The following is a 24,622-nucleotide window of genomic DNA, read 5'->3' on the forward strand; positions in this document are numbered from 1 at the left end:
AGTGCTTGGTGGGACACTTTCAATGCCATGCACCCTATGGACCACCATGGTACTTGGCGGGAGTTTACCACTACTTTCTGTCAGTACTATATTCCTGCTGATTTGCTGAAGAGGAAGTTGTCCGAGTTTCTAGAGCTGAAGCATGGAAACATGACTATGATGGAGTATGTGAACAAGCTCAACCATCTTGCACAGTATGCTAGGACTCATGTGGATACTGATGAGAAGAAGATGGACTGTTTCAATCATGGTCTCTCTTGCATCTTGCAAGATAAGTTATGTATATGGTACTATCAGACCTTTGGTGCTTTGATGAATGTTGCCATTGCTATAGAGGGACTTCAGCATGACTCTTAGGCTGAGTGGAAGCGCAAGAGGGTGATCACTGGGTCTTCTAGTCACCCATAGTCTTAGAAGGTATATGTTATTTGGAGGGTGTCCTATCACTCTTCGGGTGGACAGTCGTCTCGCCAGACTCAGCAGACTCACCAGGCACCTCCCACTCAGTACCGTGCACCTACTCAGTAGGTGTAGCAGCCTCAGAGACAGCAGGTTCCGCCTTATCAAGGACAGGGAAAAAAGTGGGGTGCTTGTTTCAAGTGTGGCAAGGAAAGCCACTATGCTCGTGAGTGCCCCTAGAACCGGCTTTCTCAGTCTTCTTAGCCCTCAGCCAACTCTCTTTGGGTCAAGAGGATTGATGTAGACATGGCCCGATCTTCCAATAGGTACAATAGTATCAATTGGTGGAGACTCGATGTTCACGATCTAGGCTTCAAACCAAGACTGATTCAGACCCCCGCAACCGTTACACCACTGCTCCGTTGGTTATCAACCACGCGAACGCGATTAACCTTGCCGAGAAGGCTTTCCTATAAGCGAATCGAAAACACAAGCAAGAACAGGATGAACACAATCTAAAATTACAAATAAATATGAGGTGGAACGGGATGGGTCCGCTAGGGGCTAGTACCCGGGCACACGAGCACCGTGGGTATCCTAGCCCACGTTTGAGTCTTGATAGAGCACGATCCATGGTTTTTCCTCGAAGAAAGGTAATGAGCCATCGGGACTGGTTGAACGGACCCGAGAACTATATGGACTGGCCATCAGGAATCTGGAGTTGGTCACCAGCTGACACATGCCGAACCCCTATGAATGGGATGCCGGAGCCCCACTCGAACTCACACGTTAACAACTCACCGAGCACCATAGTCCGTCCATTGAGGAAAATATGGCACGGCTCAGCCCCTCCATTTTATCGAAAAAATGTTTGAGGGAGGATGACCTTAAGACGAGTTGATCCCTCGATCAGACCCTTGCTGCGCGCGGGGGCTCGAGAGTTGGACTCGCAAGGCGACCGAATACGCGGTCGCATAACAATGGCAGATCGGTCGGATCCTGGAGAGGAATCATAATCGAGAGGGATCTTCTCTGATCACCCAAATTGCATATCTGCATGCTCCCGAGGAGTCCGCACACAAGGGCACGGGCTCCGTCTCGCCCGACCCCTCGGGCGAGAGCCCCGTCGCGCCCAACCCCAAGGGCGGGTCCGACCCCGAGGTCGCAGACTCCGCCTCGTCCGACCCCGAGAGAGCGGGCTCTGTCTCATCCGACCCTGAGGGCACGGACTCCGCCGCGTCCGACCCCCGAGGGCGCGGGCTTCCCCTCGCCCGACGAAGGTCCGTACCGCCCCCAACCACCACGGGTCTAAAAAGTACGAGTCCGGGGTCAAACTTCTGAAGCCAGAAGGGGAGCAGACAAGTCTTGACATGACCTACGGCCACGACGGGCCACGTCTGAGGACGCACGTCGCCAATAGCATCGGGCGTGCCGGCGCTGTACTACCTACTCCAAGTACGGCGTCGGGCGGAGGCATCAACGAGCCATACCGTCCGCTGGGACGAGATGGAGCGCCACGACCGCCTAACGACGCCCGCGTACGACATCAGTGACGAATAGAGCCGTGACGTGGAGCCATCCCCGTCGTCATCCACAGGGTCGGCGGGACCCGCGTGAAGGAGATGGAAGACGCTGCGATCCCGGAAGCATTTCTCTCCTCGTCTCTCTCTCTCTCCGATGTAACATGCATCTTCCCCTTCATCTATAAAAGAAGAAGTAGGGCACCCCACGGAGAGGGGCGATTCCAAGACACATCTAAGACGTCTGAGCGGCAAAAGGCTTAGGCGCTCGACAGGGAACTCAACCCGACCCACTCTTTTCACTAGAGATTTGGGGACTTCTCCCTCTCCCGCTTATTTGTAACTCATACTATAAATCAAGTGCCGGTAACACGAGCAGCAGCAGACTGAACGTAGTGACGTTCTGCCCGAACCAGTATAAATTTTTGTATCCTCCGAGCACAGCCATCCGGGTCAGACGCGTAAACTAGAAATTTACTAGCCGGTGATTTGAAACACCGACAATGACTGTCTATTTTTTATTTGTATTTGAAAATATTCAAATTCAAATCTGTATTCGTATCTAGCAAGATTGTAGATTTCTGACTAACAAATATCTGAATTCCAGCGGTACCTGTTTCATTTCCACCCATTATCTGGGGCCCTATCGTTGCCTAAAAAAAATCTAGCTCTCCGGTACAGCAAGCGAATATCAAGGCTTGACACGTATCCCGTCGCGTGATTACGACTAAATGTTTCTTGTTGGCAGTAATGTGCGTTTAAAGTACGTGTTCGAATTTGGCATACTGGCACTGTCATCGGACAAGGACTTGTTTCTGGAGCTACGACGGCTGATGTTATTTCACATAATCACATTATTCACATATGATTCGCTTGCAGAGATGATCAGCATGTTCGGCTGGCCGGAGACGATCGATCATGGATTATAAACTAAAATAGTATTGTTTTCTCACACTAAACTAACTAAATTAATCAGCAGTAAATAATCTATAATCCAACCCAGCCAGCCGAACTGACTGGACGGTGTTTACTAGAATAGTGTACTGAGTAGCAGCACTCCTCTTGGTTCTGACTTCTGATCCTTTTCTGGATCGTACGTACTGTACTCGAGACGCATGACTGTGGCCTTGTTTAGATTACCAGTCTTTTCACTCTCTTTTCATCGTATTAAATTTTTGGACACATGTATGGAGTATTAAATATAGATAAAAAATAACTAATTAAACAGTTTGATTGTAAATTACGAGATAAATCTTTTAAGCCTAGTTAGACCATGATTAAACAATAATTGTCAAATACAAACGAAAGTGCTACAATACCAAATACTAATTCCTAACCCCAATCTAAACCACGCCTGTATTTCCATTGCCAGTTTGTGGCACCCATTCAAAATCGCATAAAGAGATGGCGGTACAGCAATCAAGCTGCCAATTTACAGCTACAGAGAGACATAGCCCAAGGTGCACGGCGCAGATCCATTTACGCGAGCTAAGCGGGAAGGACGACAGCGAGAGGCGGAGCCGGAGAAGGGAGCTGTAGACCGTACACCACCCCTTGCCGCTCCGCTTCCACGTGTCTACCGCCCGCGCCTCCCCTGCCGACCTCACGCTTATCCCTCCACGGAAGGATGCGTCAACCACGTAGACTGGGCCCCTCCCCCTCCCCCGCCTCCCCATCCCCACACAACCAACGTGCCACGCGCACCCCACCCCACCCCACCCCCACACAGCGCCCGCGGCGAACACCAAACACCGCGGCGGGCCGGCCGGACGGCCCGCCCCGCCGCCCCGGCCCGTTTACTCGCGGCACGCGGCCGCGCGCCCCAGCTCGCTTCCGCCTGGTGGACGCGCCCACGCGTCGACACGCGTCCCGGGGGCACGTACCGGCCACGAGCGCGCGACACGTGGGGCGTATCCGACGGCTTCGACAACTGTACGGGGGCCGGGCCGGCGGCCGCGTGGCGCGTGGCCTCCCTGCCTTTATATCCCCGGGGCACCACATGGAACCCAACCCCTCTCGCTCTCAAGCCTCAAAATCCCACTAGCGAGAAGCAGCAGCGGCCGGGGCTCCATTTCTTCTTCCTTGAGCACTGGCCTTTGCCTGCTCAAAGAGCTTGCTTTGGTGGCATCGGTTCTTCGTTTCAGGGCCGAGATCTGCTGCGAGGTGGCGGCGGCCGGGTCGGACAGGAAGGGGGAGTGCGTCGGCGCGGACGCCGGCAGCCGCGCGGCGCGGAGGCGGAGGATGGAGATTCGGCGGCTCAGGGTGGTGGCCGAGGAGGCGTCCGCGAAGAGGCGGAGGCTGGAGGTGGATGAGGAAGACGCGGTTAGGGGACCGGCGCCGAGGTACGGCGTAACGTCGGTGTGCGGGCGGCGGAGGGACATGGAGGACGCGGTGACCGCCCGCCTTGGGTTCATCAACGGCCACCACTTCTTCGGGGTGTTCGACGGCCACGGCTGCTCACATGTAAGTGCCCGCTCGCCAATTCCTATTCAAACAGTTCAGTTCTTGGCATCTGGACTGAACTGAACTGTGATGGCCCGAGCAGTTTTTTTTTTCGATTCGCCGAGTGTCTACAGATTGGCTGCATGTGCATGCAGGTGGCGACGTCGTGCAGGCAGCGGATGCACCAGATCGTGGCCGAGGAGGCGACCGCTGCCGCAGGCTCGTCGGCTTCGGACGACGCTGCGCGGTGGAGGGATGTCATGGAGAAGAGCTACTCGAGGATGGACGCCGAGGCCGTCGGCTTCAGGGACACCGCCGACCCGGCGCCCACCTGCCGTTGCGAGATGCAGCTTCCCAAGTGCGACCACGTGGGCTCCACGGCCGTCGTCGCCGTGGTGGGGCCACGTCACCTCGTCGTCGCCAACTGCGGCGACTCCCGCGCTGTCCTCTGCAGCGGAGGCGCCGCGATCCCTCTCTCAGATGACCACAAGGTACTGCGAACAGAGCAAAAAAAAAAAAAAAAAAAAAACCGTTTCAGGCTTGGTCTTTTAGACTTGATGAGCTATTGCTACCTGCGTTTTCTAATCAAGTTCGTATGGGTGATGATTCGTTTCAGCCTGACCGCCGCGACGAGCTGGAACGGATCGACGCAGCGGGAGGGCGCGTCATCTTCTGGGACGGCGCCCGCGTGTTCGGCATGCTGGCCATGTCCCGCGCCATTGGTGACAGCTACCTGAAGCCGTTCGTGATATCCGACCCGGAGGTGCGGGTGGTGGAGAGGAAGGACGGCGAGGACGAGTTCCTGATTCTGGCCAGCGACGGGCTGTGGGACGTGGTGAGCAACGAGGTGGCGTGCAAGGTCGTGCGCACCTGCCTCCGGAACAGAGCACCGCACCCGCACGGCGGGGAGCGGTCGAGCCCGACCTCCAACCTGAGCCCCAGGCAGAGCAGCGGCAGCGGCAGCAGCAGCGGCAGCGGGGACGAGGAGGGCGCTGGGCCCAGCGACGGCGCGGGGTCCGAGAGCGACGGCGACGGCGAGAGCAGCGAGGACAGGGCGTGCGCCGAGGCGTCCATCCTGCTGACCAAGCTAGCGCTGGCGCGGCAGAGCGCGGACAACGTCAGCGTCGTCGTCGTCAACCTCAGGCGGCGCCCGAGGCCGTGATCGGCGGATCCAGCGGACTAGCCGTTCTTCGCTGATTTCCTGGCCGTCCGTAAATTCAAATTCAAATCGGAGCCCAATTCACCTTCGCTTCGGCCGAACAATCATTGAACAAATGTCAAGCAAAGATCGAACAAAACAGTGAGAACCTTAGCAGAGTTGCATGCTGCTTCCTTTTATATACAGTAGTACAGCAGGATTATTTCGTTAGCATTTTTTGGGGGGGCGTTTCTGATGTGGTCGGACAGATCAGCCCGCCTAGATTTCTTCCCCGAGCAAATTCTGCAAATAGAAAAGCTCATGCCTTTCCGATGTTTGAAGAAACTTTATCAAGCGTCCGAGAAATTAATTGTAATAATATATAAAGTCCAGTGCCCCTTTCACTAGCCAAATCCTTCCAACCTTCTCTGACTAGATCGTGATGTGCTCCTTCGGTTACGTGTTTCATGTTTTACAATTTGACCCATAATAATGGTTGTCCAAAACGATTTGACGCGTTCGGCGACGCTGCGTCAGCTGTGCAACCTTGAATACAATACAATACCCCCGGGGACGGATGTTTTCTTGCATTGGTGCCGTCTCCCAGAAGCTCTAAAAAGTTTTTTTTTTCCCAATAAAATTGTGCTTCCAGATGAACACAGTTACACGCAGAACAAACACTGAGCATACAATAGTGTTTTGGAAAAAAGTCTATATATAACCCTACGTAACCCCTAAACTATAAAACGTGATATTCTACATATTAAACTTTATAAAATCGGTCAAATAAACCTTAAGTGGTATTGGTATGTGGTTTTTGCTGACGTGGCAATCCACGTGCGCTGGTTTTGATGATGTGGCATCTAGGCCCACCTATCAGCCTAGAACCAGCTCCATTAACAGCTCCTAATCGCGCCCAGGTCGTCTTCTCCGGCGTCACCGACCCGGCCGCGCTGCTGGCGGACGGACCTCGCCCTGCACAGGTGCGTCCATTAGATGCCCCCTTGGCCGTCGCGCTCCTCCGAATCGTCGCGGCGGAGGGTCCTGCGCCTTGCGACGCCGCTACACAGGCGCGGTCCGTATGATCGCGAGCGTGGGCCCGGCGCTGGGGCTAGACCGCGGCGTGGGTGCTGCCGGGACCGAGCTCCTGGCGATGGAGGAGCAGGGCGAGGACGTGGACGTGGACGATAGGGAGAGGCTCAGGCGGACACGGGTCTCACTGAATCCTCTGGTTTCTCCGTGAGAGCTGCAGTGGAAGATGCAAGTCGACACCGGTAGCGGATGGCGGCCCGGCAGTGTGCATCGCGCAGGGCATCCCGACAGCTCGAGGAGCGCGTTGTGGAGGCGCCTCACGCGTGGCCGGCCGCCGGTGTCTCGCTCGCGGGCCCGCGATGGCTCGAGCAGGGCGGCTCGGCGGCTGCTCGCGCACAGGTGCGCGACAGCTCGAATAGTGCGGCCCGACAGCGACTCGCATTGCGCCGCTCATGGATCTGCTCCTTGCCACGGCTCCAGCAGATGCCCCCTTGGCCGCGGAGTCGGGGGCCGATCGGATCGAGCTCCCAGAGTCGGGCGCCGGCGTCATCACAGACGACTGGGCGCATGTTCTTCCAGGGGGCGGAGGTGGCGGCCATCCGTGGCGCTCTCGACTGCCTGCAACCACGCCAGGCTCGAGTCCCTGGACCACACCGATGCCACGCAGCGAAGGCCCTCGTCGGGGCGCCGCGAGGGCACCATCGTCGTGCACGAGATCTAGGACTGCCACGAGGCAGCGCGTAGCCTCCTAGAGCTCCACCACGCCGGCCTGCGCCATCTTCTCACAGCCGCACAGGCGGTCTAGCACCGACATTGACGAGCCAGCATCCTGCGGCGGCGAGGCGGCGGCCACGCGGCTGCTCTAGCCGGTGCTCCCGTCGGTGTTGTACTGTTGGAACAGAGACCGAGCTCTGCTCCTGGATCAGCGACGGCTCCACAAAGCCTGTTTCCATCGGATCGTTGTGGGACGCGCAGCAGACGCCGTCGTGGCGGGGACAGACTCCTGACGGTCACGGCGTGGCCAGGACACATCACTTGCCACCCATGAATCTACGCCCAGCCAAACTAACTGCGACTCTACTGAAAACTTTCAACGGGATTACAAAAGTTTTTACATGACTCAGAACTAAACTTCTAACATGTACGTGCTCCGCTTCATCGACCTGTCCCCGTACGTGCTCTAGCGAGAGATGGGGCACAGGAAGTAGCAGGCCCCATTGCCTGCCCCCGCGTCCTCTTCTTTGCTCGAGCCGCGGTCAGGGGCAGCGCCGCCTGGCGTCCTTGAAGTCGTAGGCCACCGCCCTGGAACCTCGTTGCTCCACTGCAAAACGCTTGAGGCTCGTCTCCTCTGCCGCAAGCGCCACGGCACCGCCGTCGTTCCCGCAACCACGACCTGCCGCTCCATCACACGTCGTGCCGAGCTTCCGCAGCGCCGACTACAGGGTGCAGATGCCGACGGGCAGCCCGCTCAAGGACATCATCTGGGTGCTCGTCACCGCCGTCAGGAAGCGCAACGTGAGAATGGAAAGGGACGACGGCGCGGCGGTGCTGCTCAAGGAAGACGACGCCAACGATGACGGCGAGCAGCAGCTGCTGTCGCGCACCAAGGGTCAACGGTGCCTTGACAACGCTGCCGTGATCGTCGTCAAGGAGCAGGAGGGCGAATGGTCTCTGTGCACTGTGAGTGAGGTGGAGGGCATGAAGATCCTGGTGCGGATGCTACCCATCTGGGTGACGTGTCACGTGTGTGCTGTACGCGGCGTCGCTGGGGCAGATGACCACCACCTTCATCCAGCAGGGGATGGCCATGGACACGCGGCTGGGCGGGTGGTTCAAGGTGCCCGTGGCATCGTTGGTGTCCGTCGAGGTGGTGTTCGTGCTCCTGTGGGTGGTGCTGCACGACGCCGCCATCATCCCGGCGGAGCGGCGGCTGACGGGGCGCCCCGGCGGGCTGACGCAGCTGCAGCGCATGGGACGGCCGCGCTCGTCGAGAGGCGCCGGCTCCGCGCCATCCACGGAGGGAGCGGGCCGATGACGGGCTCCGACGTCTTCTGCGAGATCGCGCAGCTGGAGTTCTTCTACGGGGAGGACCCCGTCGCGATGCGCAGCATCTGCTCGGCCTTCCCTTCCTGGCGCTGCCACATAGGCAAAACCAGCGCCACGTAGGCAAAACCAGGTGTCCAAAACCGTCCAGACGTAAAATGACTGGTTTTTATCAACTTTAACGTAGTTTTATAGGTTGAGGGTTAAATAGATCATACGCGACACGTTAAGGGGGTTATTTAGACTTTTTCCACTGTGTTTTTTCTGTCGCTCGTTCGTCGCTGAAAAGTCCGTCCTTTCCCTGTGGTGTGCTGGTTGGTGAGCCGTGCTCCGTGCAGCTGCAGCGAGTCAACAAACAACCCCCGCTGCAGCCTAATCATGGCGGAGACGAGGCACGCATCCATCCATGCTACGACCTGATCACGACGTCGAGTCGAGGAGAGGTGGAGGTGGCCGGGTGGTAAATAAAAAAAAATAAAGGTTACTTTGGAAGCAGATAACCCCGTCGTGATCTCCATGATTTCCCGGGGTGAGAAACCCACCGGCCGATCTGTCCCGAGTCAATCCCCCGCTGAGTTTGGAAAACCGTGGAGACGTGAATATCAGTCCCCTTCCTCGAGTTTTCCGCGGGGGAGAAATCCGCGACACAGGACAGGAGCCCGGGAGCGCTTCCCCGGCCCTCTCTCGCGAGTCGCGACGGTGCGTCAGTGCCTCGACCATCGCTCTGCACGAAACCGTCGGGTCTGTTCGGCTGGTCTGATTTGTACGGCTAATTTATTAGGAGAGAAAAATATTGTATCATGACTGATAAGTCAAGCCGATTTATAATGGCAGCCGAACAGAGCCTGACCGCATGTTAGTTTGCTTCGTACCAAAATTGTGATGTTGTCGTCGTCCGATTTAGTAGCCATAGCCACTGGACGTCGACCAACTCCTCCTCCATCTCCCTGACGCCGCTGGCCCATGCAGCAGGTTCTGTAAGGACCTCCGATGGCGAGAGTGGTCCGGTCCGTTCTCCATTGGTAGTGCCACTCATGAACATCAGTGACAGAGTTAGGCTTCTCATGAACGACGTCGTCATGACGAGGGCTATGATAGAACTGATAGTACCTCTGGGCGTATGTAACAGCCCGGTGTTATGCCTGTATTTAGGCACTGCAAATCATACATATCATGCATCATCAAACATCCTAATCATACATGCCTAATCATGTAAATAACAATTGAAACACTGCTTCGAAACATTTGAAACATGTGTGAAACTTGAATGTTGCATACACCTGTCTAAGAGTTGTTTTGCCCTGATTTTGCTTGTTAGGTTAGTAGAACTTGTTTGGCTACTATTGTAAATCATCTAGGATTATTTAGTTCAATTTTTGAAGCAAGGTTTGTATTCAAATTAATTCAAAATTTTGCTTCCAAAGTAATTTCCCAAAAATTAGGGTTTTGAGTTAAACATGGACTTTGATTTTACAATTCAAAATCTAGAAAGAATTTGGCTTTGGTCATAAAAGCAAAGTTGTAGAGAATTAAATTCTAATCAACTTTCATTTTTGGTACATTTTCAAAAGATGTCATTTTCTTGCTCAAAATAATATTTGAAAGCTGGCATTTAAAAATTTCTTGAAAATATAAATGGAAAAGGATTTTTCTCATTCGCGGGCCGCCGCCTCGTTTCCGGCCCACGGCCGAAGCCGGCCCAGCCAGCCTCCCGCCGCGCCGCGCGCCTCGCCTTGGCCTAGCCCAGCCCAGCGCCGCGCCTGGCCTACCTCCGCGCTCGCCTGCCCGCTGACGCGCCGCGCCGCGCCCGACCGCGGCAGAGCTCGCCCGCCGTGTGGCGGCCATGCGCAGTCGACGCCCACGCGCCCGCCTACTTCTGCTGGAGCCGGTGCGCTCGCTGGCTCACTCCCGCGCTGCCTCTCCTCTCCGCAAGCACCGAGCGCCCTCACTCTCCCCCTCGCCGCGCCACCGCACCCGCTGGCAAAATCCGCCGCGTCTCCTCCACCTCGGCCAGCGATCGTGCGCTCGTAGTTCCGCCTCGCTCTCTGGCACGTCGTGCTCGCGCCTGTGCCACCTGCTGATCCCAGGTAGCGCCGTCTCAAGCCCCGCCACCGTCGGCCATGGCGCCGCCGTGCTCGGCCGCCATGGAAGGCACCTTCCTTCTCTTCTCCACCCTGCCTAGCTACCTTCCCACCTTCGCCCGCTTCGCGCGAACCTCATGCTCCCGCTAGTTCGCCCTATCACGGCCAGCAATGGCCGCCGGTCTCGTTGGCCGAGCCGCAGCGCCGGCGTGGCATTCGCCTCGGCCGAGCCAGTACGAGAGGCCATGGGCCGACGCCCTGCCGGGCCGCCTCCCCCTTCCTTTCGCTCGGGCCGCGCAGGCCAAATGTGGCCGTGGGCTAGCTGATTCCAGCGGGCTGGCCCAGTAGCGATAGGATGAATTGTTTTCAATTTTTCTTTATTATTTGAAAATAGAAATGGTTTGGAAAATGTTTGGGTACTCAAATTTGCTCCAAAACTGTTGAAATAAATTTTTATAAGTTCCTTATCATCAGATCTACTTGGGAAAATTATTGCATCTCATGTTTGAGATACTTTTCTGTAGAATTTTATTTAATCATGTATATTGCTGATAACTTGAAAAATATGTAGTAAAATCTACAGACTTCAGAAAAATATGATTCCAAGTTTGTTAATCTTCTTATGTAATGTATTTCCTAGGAAAAATATGTTTCATGCATGTGCTGTGGGAAAATTTTGAGGTGTAGTTCAAGTACCTTTAATGGCTGATTTTTTGTTATTTTAGCTAGAGAGCAAACTTTGTATAAAATATGCATGTGATAATTTTTGTATAGTCATTGTAGGCTATGAAGAACCTAGAAAAAATACTAACTCTGTTGTTTGACACTTTTCACAGTTCAAAGTATTTTATGTTCATAATCATGCCATAGCTTGTTATTTTTGTGTAGGCTAATCCACTCATTCAAATACCATGAAAATCTGATAGTAGACTACTTAGGGTAGTACTATGCTGTAGTAATTTTCTAAGATTTTTCTAAGCAAGAAAAATAGGGGTTGCTATTCAAGCCTTATTTATTAGGGTTTAATTAAGTGTTGCTTTCTGTGGGATTAAGAAATTAGTAAAGCTTTGGTGTATCTTTGAAGCATTTAATAAGATATGTTGACTTAACATATTAGTAGTAGAAGAGAATGCAGTAGATGACATGTGCTTGTAGTATATTTTCTTGAATGATGTTGACTACCTTGCATTTAAACATATCCATTGTATTCATCTCATCCGATGCACCGATTGCATAAGCACTTACGCACATTGCATCATACAGGATCGTAAACCGAGAACCCAGTCATCATACCCGAGGAGTCCGAGGAGCAGCTCGAGGTGCAGCCGCAGGAAGTGCCCGAAGCCGACGAGGAGGACGTTGAGGAACTTTCAGAGTGCCCCGATCACCGCCCGAGCTCCTTCGAGAGAGGCAAGCCCCGGAGTATTTTCTCTCGGTTTGCAATTATTAATTCAATGCTTTATTTTAATTGATGCATTACGTTTAGGAGTTGTTTGCAACCGTTGCTGCATTATACCTTGTTTACCTTTGTTATACTATATCCTTGTTACCCTGGTATCCGCAGTCGAGTCAATGCTTAGCTGGCTTAGACCGATAGAAGTCGGGTGATTTTCTGTCACCTGCGAGCTATAGGTGGTTACCTGGATCTGCTAGGATGACTATGAAGTCATGGTATAACTAAGTGTTAAATGAAGTTGAGACCGGACGGAGACTTGCAGAGTTTTGGACTGTAGTGCTTTCCGTCTGTGTCGATTAAGGACCGACCGTTGTTGGGCCTCGAGTCATGTTGAACGCATGCCTTACATTTAGCTGGCCGGATAAAGTACCTTCCGACCGCGAAGCTGAGAGATTATTCGGGCCGAGTAGATTGCCCGCAGCGCACTGTGCCGGAGCAGGTGTGGTAGGACACGGGGGCGAGATGATAAGACCAAAGTGCAGTCGGTCGACCCCCGGGTACATGTGGTTCCTGGCAAACTCGAGATTCCTGGATAGTTGACTCGGTGATCAATATCTCACTTTAGCGGGTGAGTGAGGTTTGTGTAAGAAATAAATCACCAGCTAGTTAGGAATTGATTCGAATCGCCATCGCTCCTGGACAGTGAGCACTTGACTTGAGTGACTTCATCGTAGTAAATGTTTATGGAACACTTGGACAGTTATAATGAATATGACAGTATGGAAGTTGTTTAATGATCATTGGTTATCATTATCTGCTTAATCACATGTTTGCTCTAGTATAGGTGCAAATCTAGTCGACAGATTAATAACAATTAACTTGACAATAATGCTTTAAAAAGGGTCATGAAATGCTAAAAATGCTTCTTTTTGCAAATGAGTCAGCTACCCTACTATAAAGCCCTTCATAATCCTTGGTGTCACTTATTTTCGGTTATGTCGGATAAGTCTAGCTGAGTACCTTCTCGTACTCAGGGTTTTATTCCCACTTGTTGCAGATGGGCAGATGTATTACGGCTACTGTATCAACTGCCTTTATCCTGCGATGGGTGATGCTTAGGACCACGGACATGGTCATTCCTTACGTCTCGTCTGATGCTTTTGTTGGAGATGATCATTCGCTGGCACTGTATTTAAACTCCGTGTGAGTGTGTGTGTGATTTGAATAAATGACTTCCGCTACTTTTATTCGAACTTGTTTTGTAATAACTATGTTTTAACTCTGATGTATCTGAGATGCAAACCTTTTGTGTAATATGTGATGGTGACCGCTAAACTTATTACGATCTTGGCTGGAATGGAAGTTGGTTTGAAATCCTTCGTGATTTCACGGACTACCGGGTTATACGGGCTTAAGTTTGTTAAATCGTCTGCTCTGGCAAATGATTTTCTTACTTAATTTCGTATAATTGGTCGGTTCTGTTACAGCGTAGATCAGTGGGTAAAAACTTAACTTAGATAAGGGAATTTGCTGATATACCTCACTAAAGGACAGTCGCGGCCATGGCGCCGCCAACGAAGTAGCAGCGACGTGTGTCGGAGTAGAGGTAGCAACGCCGTGGTGGCGCGGTCCAGTGACGACAGTGGAGCTTCCCGTCGCTTACAGCGCGCCCTTCTAGATCGGACTAGGGCTAGGAATCTCGGTGGGGCGCTGGCGGCTACGGTGAATCTCGTACCTTGCGTCCCGGTTCCCACCTTTCTCTTTATAGCACTGCGCGACGGGGACCCATCAGCTAGGAGAACGGATGGGCGTCCCCGATCAGGACGCGGATCAAGGGTCCAGTTAGCCATTGGGTCAATCGGTGGAGATCAATTTAACATGCCATCGTCGATAGATGGCAGCAGGTGCCTGTAGCGCGGGAGGCCTACCTACTACCTCTAGGAGATGAAAGTACTGTTCGCTTGACTGATAAACCATGGCTGAAAGTAGTGTTGACTGATTTATTATGAGAAAAAATATTATTCGTTGGCTGAAAAAATACGGCTTATAAGCCAAGCGAACAGGGCGGCTTATAAGCCAAGTGAATAGGACAGTTCTACCCTGAACAGGGTAGTTCTTTTTCAGTCAACGAATAGTATTTTTCTCTCGTAATAAATCAGCTAACGGTACTTTCATTCGTATGGCTTCATGCCAAGCGAATATGGTAGAAGGCGTTGCAGCTCGCCAGCTCCTCGTTGGATTCAACTTGGTCGACCTGTTCGCTGTTCCCGATGTTGCGGCTAGCGAGGCTGCTTGGTGGCTTCTCCCTGCGGGCTGCGAGTGGCGCGGCGGGTGCATGCTAGGGCGAGGCTGCATTCCATCACTGTCACGCCCATGGTCGATGGAGAGCTAGGTGTCCATTGCCGACAGCAACAGCAGGGGAAAAAAGGTTTCCAAACAACAGGGGAATGATCCCGCACGTGAAATCTCCCCTGGAGAGGAGAAGAGGACTACGATGTCAAAAAAAAAAAAAACCCCTCTCCTGCCGTTTTCTTCCCTGGGTTAATCACCCTGTGTTGCCAAAGTAGCCCCAAGGTTTCCAGGAACGAAAAGATAATCACGTTTTCTTATCGGGACCGGGAGGATTTTGTGCCGCTGACACCTGTTGCGTGGCGCTAGGTTGTGTGGGTCGCTGCATTTGTGCCTTTGCGATCGCGTCGGAGATTCTGCTTGCTTGTTTCGATCGGGACGGCAATTATCGTCCCCGGGCCACGTCAGGGGGTTGGGTCGGCCCTTTTCTGTTTCGGTCCCTGCTTTTCGGGACGCTATGCTTTTCGTCCGTGGAGCACCGGTGGAAGGTAGCCGTCACGCTCGCACACCTGGCTCGGAGGTCCATCGGCTTTAGGGTTAATGGCCCTAGTTTTAGTTGACGGCTTTTTCCTAACGAGAGTCCACAACCTTTTAGCATTAGAAAAAAATTCAGTATAGCTGCTATAGGAATTCCACACGTCACTGAAGACGCGGTAGCAGTTGCCTCAGCTTTAGGCCCCGTTTAGTTTCGAAAATTTTTGGCTTTTGGTTACTGTAGCACTTTCGTTTTTATTTGGCAAAAATTGTCTAATTATGGACTATTTAGGCTTAAAAGATTCGTCTCACGATTTCTCGGCTAACTGTGTAATTAGTTTTTTTTCGTCTACATTTAGTACTCCATGCATGTACCGCAAGATTTGATGTGACGGAGAATCTTGAAAATTTTTTGTTTTTGGCTTGCATCTAAACGGGGCCTTACAAACAGCGTACAGTAGTATTTTTCGCTACCTTGCTTCGTGGATTGTGGAGCCTCAGAATCTGTTCCCCGTGAAACACGAGCTCTTGCGTGCCGCGCTTGGGGGTCCAACCCGTCCAAGGCCACCTTACTATGCAAGCTTGGAATGAGCCCCAGTCTGCCTTTGGCATTTTGCCCTTGCTTTGGGCCCACCCAAGTGACCCAACGCACGCGGTGACGCCAGATGCGAGACGGGGAACTTTCTTACAGGACTCCTAAGCCGTTGCAGTTGCACGCCCCACAGCTCATCTAGCCGCTTCCTGCTTAAACTTTGCTTACTCATCGCTCGAGCTGCTTGTTCGATTGCGATTTGCGAAGCGTCACTGCCGATGAACGCGGGTGAAGATGCCGTGCCGGCGATCGTGGTGAAAGTAGTGGAACGCATGGTTGACATGGTGGCCGGTGCATGTCGCCGGACGGCAGGAGCGGCCGGCCACGAATGTGTCTGTCCCCCTGTCCCTTGCGCTGCAAGAGAATCGGAACGATCCGAAAGCTGCTCTGCTTTTGCCTTTTGGGAAGGCGTCGAGGCTTTGGACCAACGAAGGTGCGTCGATGCCTTCTTCTCTGCCTGGAACGGAAGAACCTTGTGACGGAAAATGGCGACCGGTCAGTTACCGGGAATCAACGTTCGTGGTCATGGAGGTGAGAGGGGGAGCTAGTCGCGTATTCTCCTCCGTGTCGCACTGTCGCGGAATACTTGGGTGGTCCACTGCAGTTTCTCGCCACACAGCTGTTCAGATTCTACTTCGAGGACGACGACGGGACGATCAATGCCGTGGCTTTATATTGGGCCGGAAGTGTCGATTTTATGCCTAATAAGCTTGGGGCTAGTATGGGTCGCCAGTCGAGCCTAGCGAAAAACTGGGCCATTGAATTTCGGAAGTTCTTTGGGCTGGTAATGGACAGATAGCTCGGCGTCCATTTGATATAAACTGGGCCACTAATTAGGGTGGACTGCTGTTTCCGGTGGTGCCACTGCTAACCAAAAGAGTCATAATCCCATTTGTGATGCTTCATGCTTGCCCACTTCTTTTCGTCACACATTTTCAACCGTCCAATGTTAAAAATAAATACCATTTCAAAGGCAATTAGAATACAAATATACTGATGCAAGTTTTATGCCCTAAATCTGTATATAATTTGACTATTTTTTTTAGAAAAACATAAAAAAAAAAATCCAGGATCTATGACCGCATATAGCCAATATAATTTGACTAGTCGTTGATAAAAAATTGCCAACTCACGGATGAAAATATGTTTGTTATTTCCGGATGGAATGATGGATGGAGTATGACTTACCCACTTGTTTATAGCAATCAGCCATGATGATAGGTGAGCCAATTGCCGGTGCATCCTCTAGATCCACACCTTTAATCCAACATTCTAATAACATTTAGATACTGGTTTCGGATTGGCAGTTGCTCTGCTGCAAACAAGAACAACGGAGCTGGTCATGTTTCATTCTAATTTGTATTAGCCAGATCTCGTGGGAACAGAGCAACAACGGAGCTGGTCACGAAGCAAATACTACGCTACTCTAAATAGGAGTGAGTTCAAATTGCGAAGCAATATGATGCTCATTCTAACTGTAGTCTGATGGAGATTGAAGGCAAACAGCGGAACGAACAGATCAGATCAACTGCATTCTCAAAGGAAGTGGGCCGTGGACCAGCTTGGGATCTATTTTTATTGCAAGGTCTTCTTGTAAGTTATGGCCATACTGTGCAACAATCAGTAAAATACAGCTAGAGAACTAATCCTTTCTAGCACCTACTACTTCCTTGAAATAAAAGAACATCTTTTTTTTTATAAAGAAAGAACATTCTAATTGGTGTTGCTTGGATAAAAAAGTAGCGATGGAAGAGGAGACCATTATATGTCAATCGCCTAAATAGGAGTGCACAGTAGTTAACAGTTTGACAGATCGATCCATCATATATTCACACATCTCCAACATCAAGCATCAACCGACAGCTCCCACCGACAAATGAAGAAGTGTCAACTGCCGACAAATCCACGGGGGCCTTAAAAATGCCCTACCGTTACTACAACCGTTAAAGCTTTGTTCCTTGTTCGAGTGACGCAAGTCTCACGGTAACGTTCTCGTTAACCATTAAATGACTTGTAAGGCCTCGTTCGCTGGTTTAAAACTTGGCTGAAACTGGCTGAAAACACTATTCCAGCTGAATTGTTGTGGGAGAAAAATACTGTTCCGGCTGAAAAAAGAAGCCGAACAAATCGAATATGGGGTAGGCCGAACAGGGCCTAAGTGGTGCAGTTTCACATAATCACACGGACACCGTAATGATATTCCGCGTGAGATGGGGTGAAACAGTGGCACCGGTTCTGTGAAATCAACAAACTTTTGCACGCATCACGGATTTGCGGTGCATGTAGGGCCTATTTAGCCATGTGATCCACTAAATGCTGCAGGGTTAAGAGGATGCAAGCCTCGGATCTATCGGCGAAGCAATTGATTAGTAAATGCCAATCACCAATCGGTACTGCGTCCATCGCGTTTGCATCAGGTACGGTCCGTAATAGAACATGACCCAGCGACAGCATAAGCATTTGTTCCAGTTAGCAAGTCGCTGTTTAACAGTTTCAGTTTGCAGTCCTTGTTAGTTAGCAGCATATGGATGGAAGAGATATATGCAAGCTAAACACACCTGCATCGCATGACGCATGCATGTCTTGTATAGCTTCCAACCAGAGTATGAATCGCCTTTTCCAACACTCAATGCGAAGCCCCATAAGCCCCCCTTTTGGAACCAAGAATTTTGACGAAAAAAATCGCCTTGCTCTATAGGATTTTTTTTTTTTATGAAACCCTATGGAACAAAAGAATGTTTTCCAAGAATTTCTTTGAAATTCTAACGGGTTGGACCATTTTAAGAAGGAACTAGACATAAGCTTTGACCCCATTGTTTTGTTCCTAATCGACGTGTACCAAAAAAAAAAAAAATCAAAACAACTTATAATTTGAAACAGACAGAGTATGTTTTTCCCTATAATATTGCTTCCAAAGTCATCTTCCTAAACTTTGTTTTTGTTCTGAAATACTATAGGATTTGATGTTTTTTCACATTTCATTCATGATTTTCCTAAAGTGTTTTGTAAATCTTTTGTTCCAAGGCTATTATCAATGCATATTTTATAAGAGTTTCAATCTAGATGCCCGCTCATTAGCCACCGAATCAACTTCAACTCCCTCCGCCAAACGCAGCGAACACAGGCCCGCGTGTCAAGAAATATATGAAGAGAAGGGGCGAGTTTAGTTCAGATGGAGTCTGATATATTTTTTGAACGAAAGATGGAGTATGATATTTATATACACACTTTTTTCTTTTATTATTTTTTGCGGGTCATCTACACCCTTACCTATACCTTGGAAATGGAATGAAACCTGTGTTCTCCTTAATAAAATACACGTAAAATCGTGTTCTCGGAAAAAACACCCTATGACCAAATTGTTTCATCTTATGCGTTGGAAATGGAAATTGCACCATACTGTGATTGTTTTCACAAACAATGTAAGAATTAAATGCTATGGCTAATAATATAAAATCGTTAAATAAAATTGTAAATTGAAGATCTTGTTTCATTCATCAACCTAAATCTCTTTAGATGACATGGTTTTCTTGGAAACCATGAAATAAAATTCTATACCGTGAGTGACTAGCTCGTATTTGACTATTTGTTTTCTCACAACAATGATCACAACTCTTATGTAACCAAAAAGTGAAAATACAACTCTAGCTGGCTTACAACCATGCAATTGCAAGGTTTAAAAACAAGTATAAAAAATACTTCGGGCAAGCTAACCTCTAGAAAGAGAAAACGTACAAAGCTAGATATGGACGGACCAGGGACTGGGTTAATGGGCTGTAGCCTTGGTCCAGCCCATGAAACAAAGGTAATTTAAGTCCAATATTGTTTATGCAAGTTAGGAAGTCATATGGCTTGTTGAGGTGGATTGCTCGCATGAATATATATGTGCCATAATTATATGCGTTAGTAGGCTACTGATGTAGATGGATTGCATGTCAAGATAAAATTCTACTAGGATTTATTAGTATTATAAAACATAGATATAGATATAGGGTCTCACTATTTAGCCTGTTCGCTTGTTGGTTTCAGCCAGGGTTTATCAGCCAGGGTATAATATTTTTCTCTCACAACAAACCAACACCAGTCGGGCTTATTAGTGCATGTTTACTGTAGCAATACGTTGTCAAATCATGGACTAATTAGGCTTAAAAGATTCATCTCGCAAATTAGTCGCAAGTTGTGTAATTAGTTTCGTAATTAGTCTATATTTAATACTCCATGTATGTGTCTAAGCATTCGATGTGTCAGGGATTTTCGGAGCGCCTGTAGAAATCAAACAGGGCTGTAGTTTCATAAAAGTATAATTCTGCTATGTTTCATAAATAATTTATCAATAAATCACTATTCAAAGTTGTACTTTGAAGACCATGCTAACAAAAAGGCTAGTTTACATTTAAATTATGATCGGAAGGAGTATAATGAATGATCATAAACTTTCCCTATAGGTCAGTGTTCGCCTAGACGTAAAATTTGGGCCATGATACCTATTTGTAGTTTTTTTTTTGTCTCCCACCCAAAGATTCACAATTGTGTGATTATGTTGATCATTCTGTTTTCCCACTCAAAGCTCCGGATACGTGGTACGTAATGAAGACATACAGCAGTATTCAAAGCACTGCAAACCATGGGATTAAAAAAAATTAAATCGGCTCAGTTATCTAGCTCACGCGCAGGATTGCTTCCAATGCAGTTATTATAAAGTTGATGAAGAGAAGGTATCACCGTATCAGTATCACGCACGGGCCGAGCCGAGTCAGCGTGAGCAGTAGCAAAATGGAAGGTACAATCGGACGCCGTCCATTGACCTGCTAGGAAATCTCGTTAGTACCAAGGATCTGGTCCGGCCCTTGGCCATCAGTGACCAATTCGTGCCTTTGTTGTACTCGTACCTACCCAATTTCAGGACCGTCTAAAACGAAATTAAACTCGTATGAAGTCTTTCTCCCTCCAAGACGAAGAAACAAGCCAGGCGCGAAGATGAACGCGCGCGACCCACGTACCAGGCGTGCGATGTGCCTGGACGAATGGCGAGGTGGCGTGCCGCCGATAAACACGGCCGTGAAGGACGGGCCGGGCGGCCCGCGGGCCCTTTGGCCATCGAGCCCGCGCGCCCACGTAAAGCACGGGCCACAGTGCCAAACCGTGCGCAAGAGAGGAATCGGTAATGCCAGACCACCAGGTCGCCGGCGTCCTCGTCGTCGGAGGTGGGAACGCGCCTAACTTCAGAGGTGGTACAGTGCCGCCGGAGGTAGCAGCATATGGCCCGCATGTCATCCTCCCGCTTGACGCCTCTGCGTAAGCTGGTGGGCGCCCGTTGTTTAGTCTCCGGGTAGCGGGGTAGGTGGCGTGGGACGAGCTCGGGCCAGCAAATCGTTGCTGCCAAAATACAGAAAGAGAGGAGACGAAAGTTCGATGATTAATTGGCGCCGAAGCCAGTACATTAAACTGCGTCAACCGCATGAAGTTAGTAGTGCTCAAGGGAGAGGGAGGAGAACCGGTATAAAGGCGCGGCGTCGGTCGTTGGCAGCCGCGTCGATCTTGAGTCGCAACCGACGCTTTTCCTCCTCCCTTCTCCCGGTCCCTGTCTTCTTCCTCGCTGCAGCTCCCGCCGCCGTTGACCGAAACGCCTCCCCCTCTCTCGTCGTCTCGGGACGGCCGCCGCCGCGTCAAGGATTCAAGGTGCGTACACCGCGCTTTGCAGAGAAGGTGCGCTGGCATGCGAATTCTCTGCTGCTGCCTGTTACGATTTCTGCTATGTTCTCTCATTTCCTCTCTGCGTCAGTGCCTGTATTCGCCGTCGGTTGGGGACAGATCACCATGTCTTTTCACACCTTTAATCTCATCCGTGATGGTTCGCGGTGGTCATTGTGTGATTGTGTCGGTAGGGAGACGCCTAAAGATTTCACGAAGCCGCAGACAACTAGACAAGATCATCCAGGCCAGGACAGATCTGCAATGAGCGAGAGCAACCCCCACTGTTCATTTCTTCCGTTCCTTTCCCATTTGCCCTGTTCCCTTTTCTTTTCTGGAACTATACTACTGTTGGTGAGCATGCCATCACCTCATCTCTCATCATCATCATGGATCCAGCCTGTAACCATTTCGCCCATAAAAAAAAGATACTACTAGGGATTGATTAATAGATGCACAGAGACAAAAATAGAAAAGTCAGCTGTTGCGGTGGCCGGATATCTATAATTGTTTGGTTGGTTTTCCGGTGGGAGGGGAGGCAGCAGCCGCTAGAATTTACGAGTACAAGCATAGGGACAACTGCGTTTTCAGCAGCATATTGCGCCCGGATACGGACAGAGCTATAGATGGATCACGCATTCAGGCCCTCGTGCGCGCGCGGCCCCCTACCATTTCCTTCCACTTCTGCTGATACCCCCGATCGGCCGATCTGCTCTCCTCTAGCTGCATTTGCCGTATTCCTCGTCACCTACCCGATAATCAGGGCTGGAACGTCAGGTCGTCCTTATCCGCGTGCTGGCCTTCGAATCAGGGCTGCCGCCTGCCGCCTGCCGCCTGCCGCGTTGGTTTAACTTTCTATATATATATATATATATACAAACCATGCCTGCAGCTTCCGCAGGCTCCATGCCACTGCCACCTGGGTGGGTTCTTTCCGGGGGCACATCACACATGGCGTCCGCGTAGGCAGGGGGGGGGGGCAGGGAGGAGGAGAGGGCTTGTCCTGGAGTTCAGTGGCTATTCCCTAACTGCTAACTGTACGCTCCGTGGCCGCAGCTTCTGGATCGGAGGACTGCTGATTGCTGAAGCCATGAAGGCCCTCATTCTCGTCGGAGGCTTTGGCACCCGCCTGCGACCGCTGACGCTCAGCGTGCCCAAGCCGCTGGTGGATTTCGGCAACAAGCCCATGATCCTGCATCAGGTTAGCACGATTGCTCCGTCTCGGCGACAAATTTCACTTCTTTATTTACCAAGTCATTAGATACAGCTCAGGGAGAACCAGGGAAGTCCATTTGTAGGAATTGGCTATGGTTGACCAGTCTGAGTTGTTACAAGCTGCAAATCATGCTTTGATAAGGTGGATCCATGTGAATAGATTCCTCACAGAAATAGTCGTCTGCCTGCACTGCTGCTCCTGTGTTTCTTGGTGACAAATAATCGCAATAGAAACACATGGATGTCTCTGATATGATTCGAATTTTCCGAGTCACCAGAAAACAAGCAGGATCACTTGCTTGCTGTTGCTGAATTGATACTGTATTTGGTTCTTCTAGACTTTTAGTAACCCTTCAACTGACTGAATTTACTGAATGCTGTGATACCCAGATCGAGGCTCTGAAGGAAGTTGGTGTTACAGAGGTTGTCCTGGCCATCAATTACCAGCCTGAGGTAACAGTCCTGTCTCTGTCTCCATCAGCATGGAGCGCACATGATGAACCTTTGTGCATTTGTCGGACGCTCAGATCTATCTGACTGGCGATGCTTTTGGTAAAACAACCGCGCGCAGGTGATGCTCAACTTTCTCAAGGACTTCGAGAGCAAGCTTGGCATCAAGATCACCTGCTCTCAGGAGACGGAGCCCCTCGGGACCGCTGGGCCGCTGGCCCTGGCCCGCGACAAGCTCGTGGACGGCTCCGGCGACCCTTTCTTCGTGCTCAACAGCGACGTGATCAGCGAGTACCCGTTCGCGGAGCTCATCGAGTTCCACAGGGCCCACGGTGGCGAGGCCACGATCATGGTGACCAAGGTGGACGAGCCGTCCAAGTACGGCGTGGTGGTCATGGAGGAGGGGACCGGCAAGGTGGAGCGGTTCGTGGAGAAGCCCAAGGTGTTCGTGGGGAACAAGATCAACGCCGGCATCTACCTGCTGAACCCGTCCGTGCTGGACCGCATCGAGCTGAAGCCGACGTCCATCGAGAAGGAGGTGTTCCCGCGCATCGCGGCGGACGAGGCCCTCTTCGCCATGGTGCTCCCGGGGTTCTGGATGGACATCGGGCAGCCGAGGGACTACATCACGGGCCTGCGCCTGTACCTGGACTCGCTGCGGAAGAAGGCGCCCGCCAGGCTCGCGTCGGGCGCGCACGTCCTGGGCAACGTGCTGGTGCACGAGACCGCGGTCATCGGGGAGGGCTGCCTCATCGGGCCCGACGTCGCGGTCGGGCCGGGCTGCGTGGTGGAGGCCGGGGTGCGGCTGTCCCGCTGCACCGTCATGCGCGGCGCGCGCGTGAAGCAGCACTCCTGCGTCTCCAGCAGTATCATCGGCTGGCACTCCACCGTCGGCAAGTGGGCGCGCGTGGAGAACATGACCATCCTCGGGGAGGACGTGCACGTCTGCGACGAGATCTACAGCAACGGCGGCGTCGTGCTCCCGCACAAGGAGATCAAATCCAGCATCCTCAAGCCCGAGATCGTCATGTGATTGTGATCCAGGAGGAGGAAATCTGGGTGGGGCGCCAAATCCAAATTACAAGGGCCCCTTGCATCCCATCGCAATGTGCTTCATACTTTTGTTGTTTGATTTTTTGCTCGGTTGTCTCTTGTCTACAACTGTAACCAGTTGTCTAGTGTTTGTCAGCTATGTATGGTAAAGACGAATTTCAGGTTTCGCTCCGTGCGTGTAGATAGGGATCAGATGAATGGAAATAACAAAAGTTTTCGTCGTGTTATTATAAGTTGATGAGCAACTCCTTGGTTCTCCATCCCTAGCAGATTATCATAAAGTGGATGCGTTCCTAATGAAATTACCCCCAACCATTGTAAAAAATTTCTTATGTCATTCCATATAGATACGGGTGATTGAGCTACTGCCCATCTGAGAGTTTCTAAGGAAATGTTAAAGTCGACTGAAGTTCTTCAATGAAATTTGTCACGGAACATAGTAAGCTATTCTTCAGGGAAGATATATGTCAGGTTATACAGCCTTTTTTTTGAGGGGAGGTTATACTGCCTTATGCACACCCAGAAATTGCTTTCTTCTTCTTCTTTTTCTGGCTATGGCTAATGTACTCTACTCGCTCCGTCCCAAAAAAAGTATCGTTTTTTTACTTTCAGACATCTTTTTTGACCATCTGTCTTATTCAATTTTTTATATAAATATCATCTATTTTGTTAAGACTTATTTTATCATTAGAGATGCTTTAATAATAATTTATTTATTTTATAATTTACACAAAAATTTTAAATAAG

General features: G+C 50.8%; 3 protein-coding genes across 4 annotated transcripts; all 3 read left to right on the top strand.

The window, feature by feature from the left end:
• Window positions 1-4,011: 4,011 nt before the first annotated feature.
• LOC136533799 (probable protein phosphatase 2C 30) lies at window positions 4,012-5,906 on the top strand. Its single transcript, XM_066526330.1, has 3 exons — window positions 4,012-4,382; window positions 4,517-4,852; window positions 4,978-5,906. The coding sequence occupies exons 1-3, from the start codon at window positions 4,161-4,163 to the stop codon at window positions 5,521-5,523; spliced, it is 1,104 nt and encodes a 367-aa protein (XP_066382427.1). The 5' UTR covers window positions 4,012-4,160; the 3' UTR covers window positions 5,524-5,906.
• Window positions 5,907-7,980: 2,074 nt separating this feature from the next.
• Window positions 7,981-8,697, top strand: LOC136537290 (protein NRT1/ PTR FAMILY 8.3-like). The gene has a single exon (XM_066529316.1). The coding sequence runs from the start codon at window positions 7,981-7,983 to the stop codon at window positions 8,695-8,697; it is 717 nt and encodes a 238-aa protein (XP_066385413.1).
• A 12,183-nt stretch (window positions 8,698-20,880) lies between these two features.
• On the top strand, window positions 20,881-24,119 carry LOC136540188 (probable mannose-1-phosphate guanylyltransferase 1). 2 transcript variants are annotated; one of them, XM_066532194.1, is made up of 4 exons: window positions 20,881-21,172; window positions 22,214-22,358; window positions 22,763-22,825; window positions 22,944-24,119. In XM_066532194.1, exons 2-4 carry the CDS (start codon window positions 22,248-22,250, stop codon window positions 23,853-23,855), a joined length of 1,086 nt encoding a protein of 361 aa, XP_066388291.1. In that variant the 5' UTR covers window positions 20,881-21,172; window positions 22,214-22,247; the 3' UTR covers window positions 23,856-24,119. The 2 variants fall into 2 exon arrangements, with proteins under 2 accessions (XP_066388291.1, XP_066388292.1); XM_066532195.1 differs by having other exon boundaries at window positions 20,981-21,145; window positions 22,944-24,118.
• The last annotated feature ends 503 nt before the right edge of the window (window positions 24,120-24,622 follow it).

The sequence above is a fragment of the Miscanthus floridulus genome, chromosome 2 (genome assembly GCF_019320115.1).
Source record: "Miscanthus floridulus cultivar M001 chromosome 2, ASM1932011v1, whole genome shotgun sequence".
Lineage (NCBI taxonomy): Eukaryota > Viridiplantae > Streptophyta > Magnoliopsida > Poales > Poaceae > Miscanthus > Miscanthus floridulus.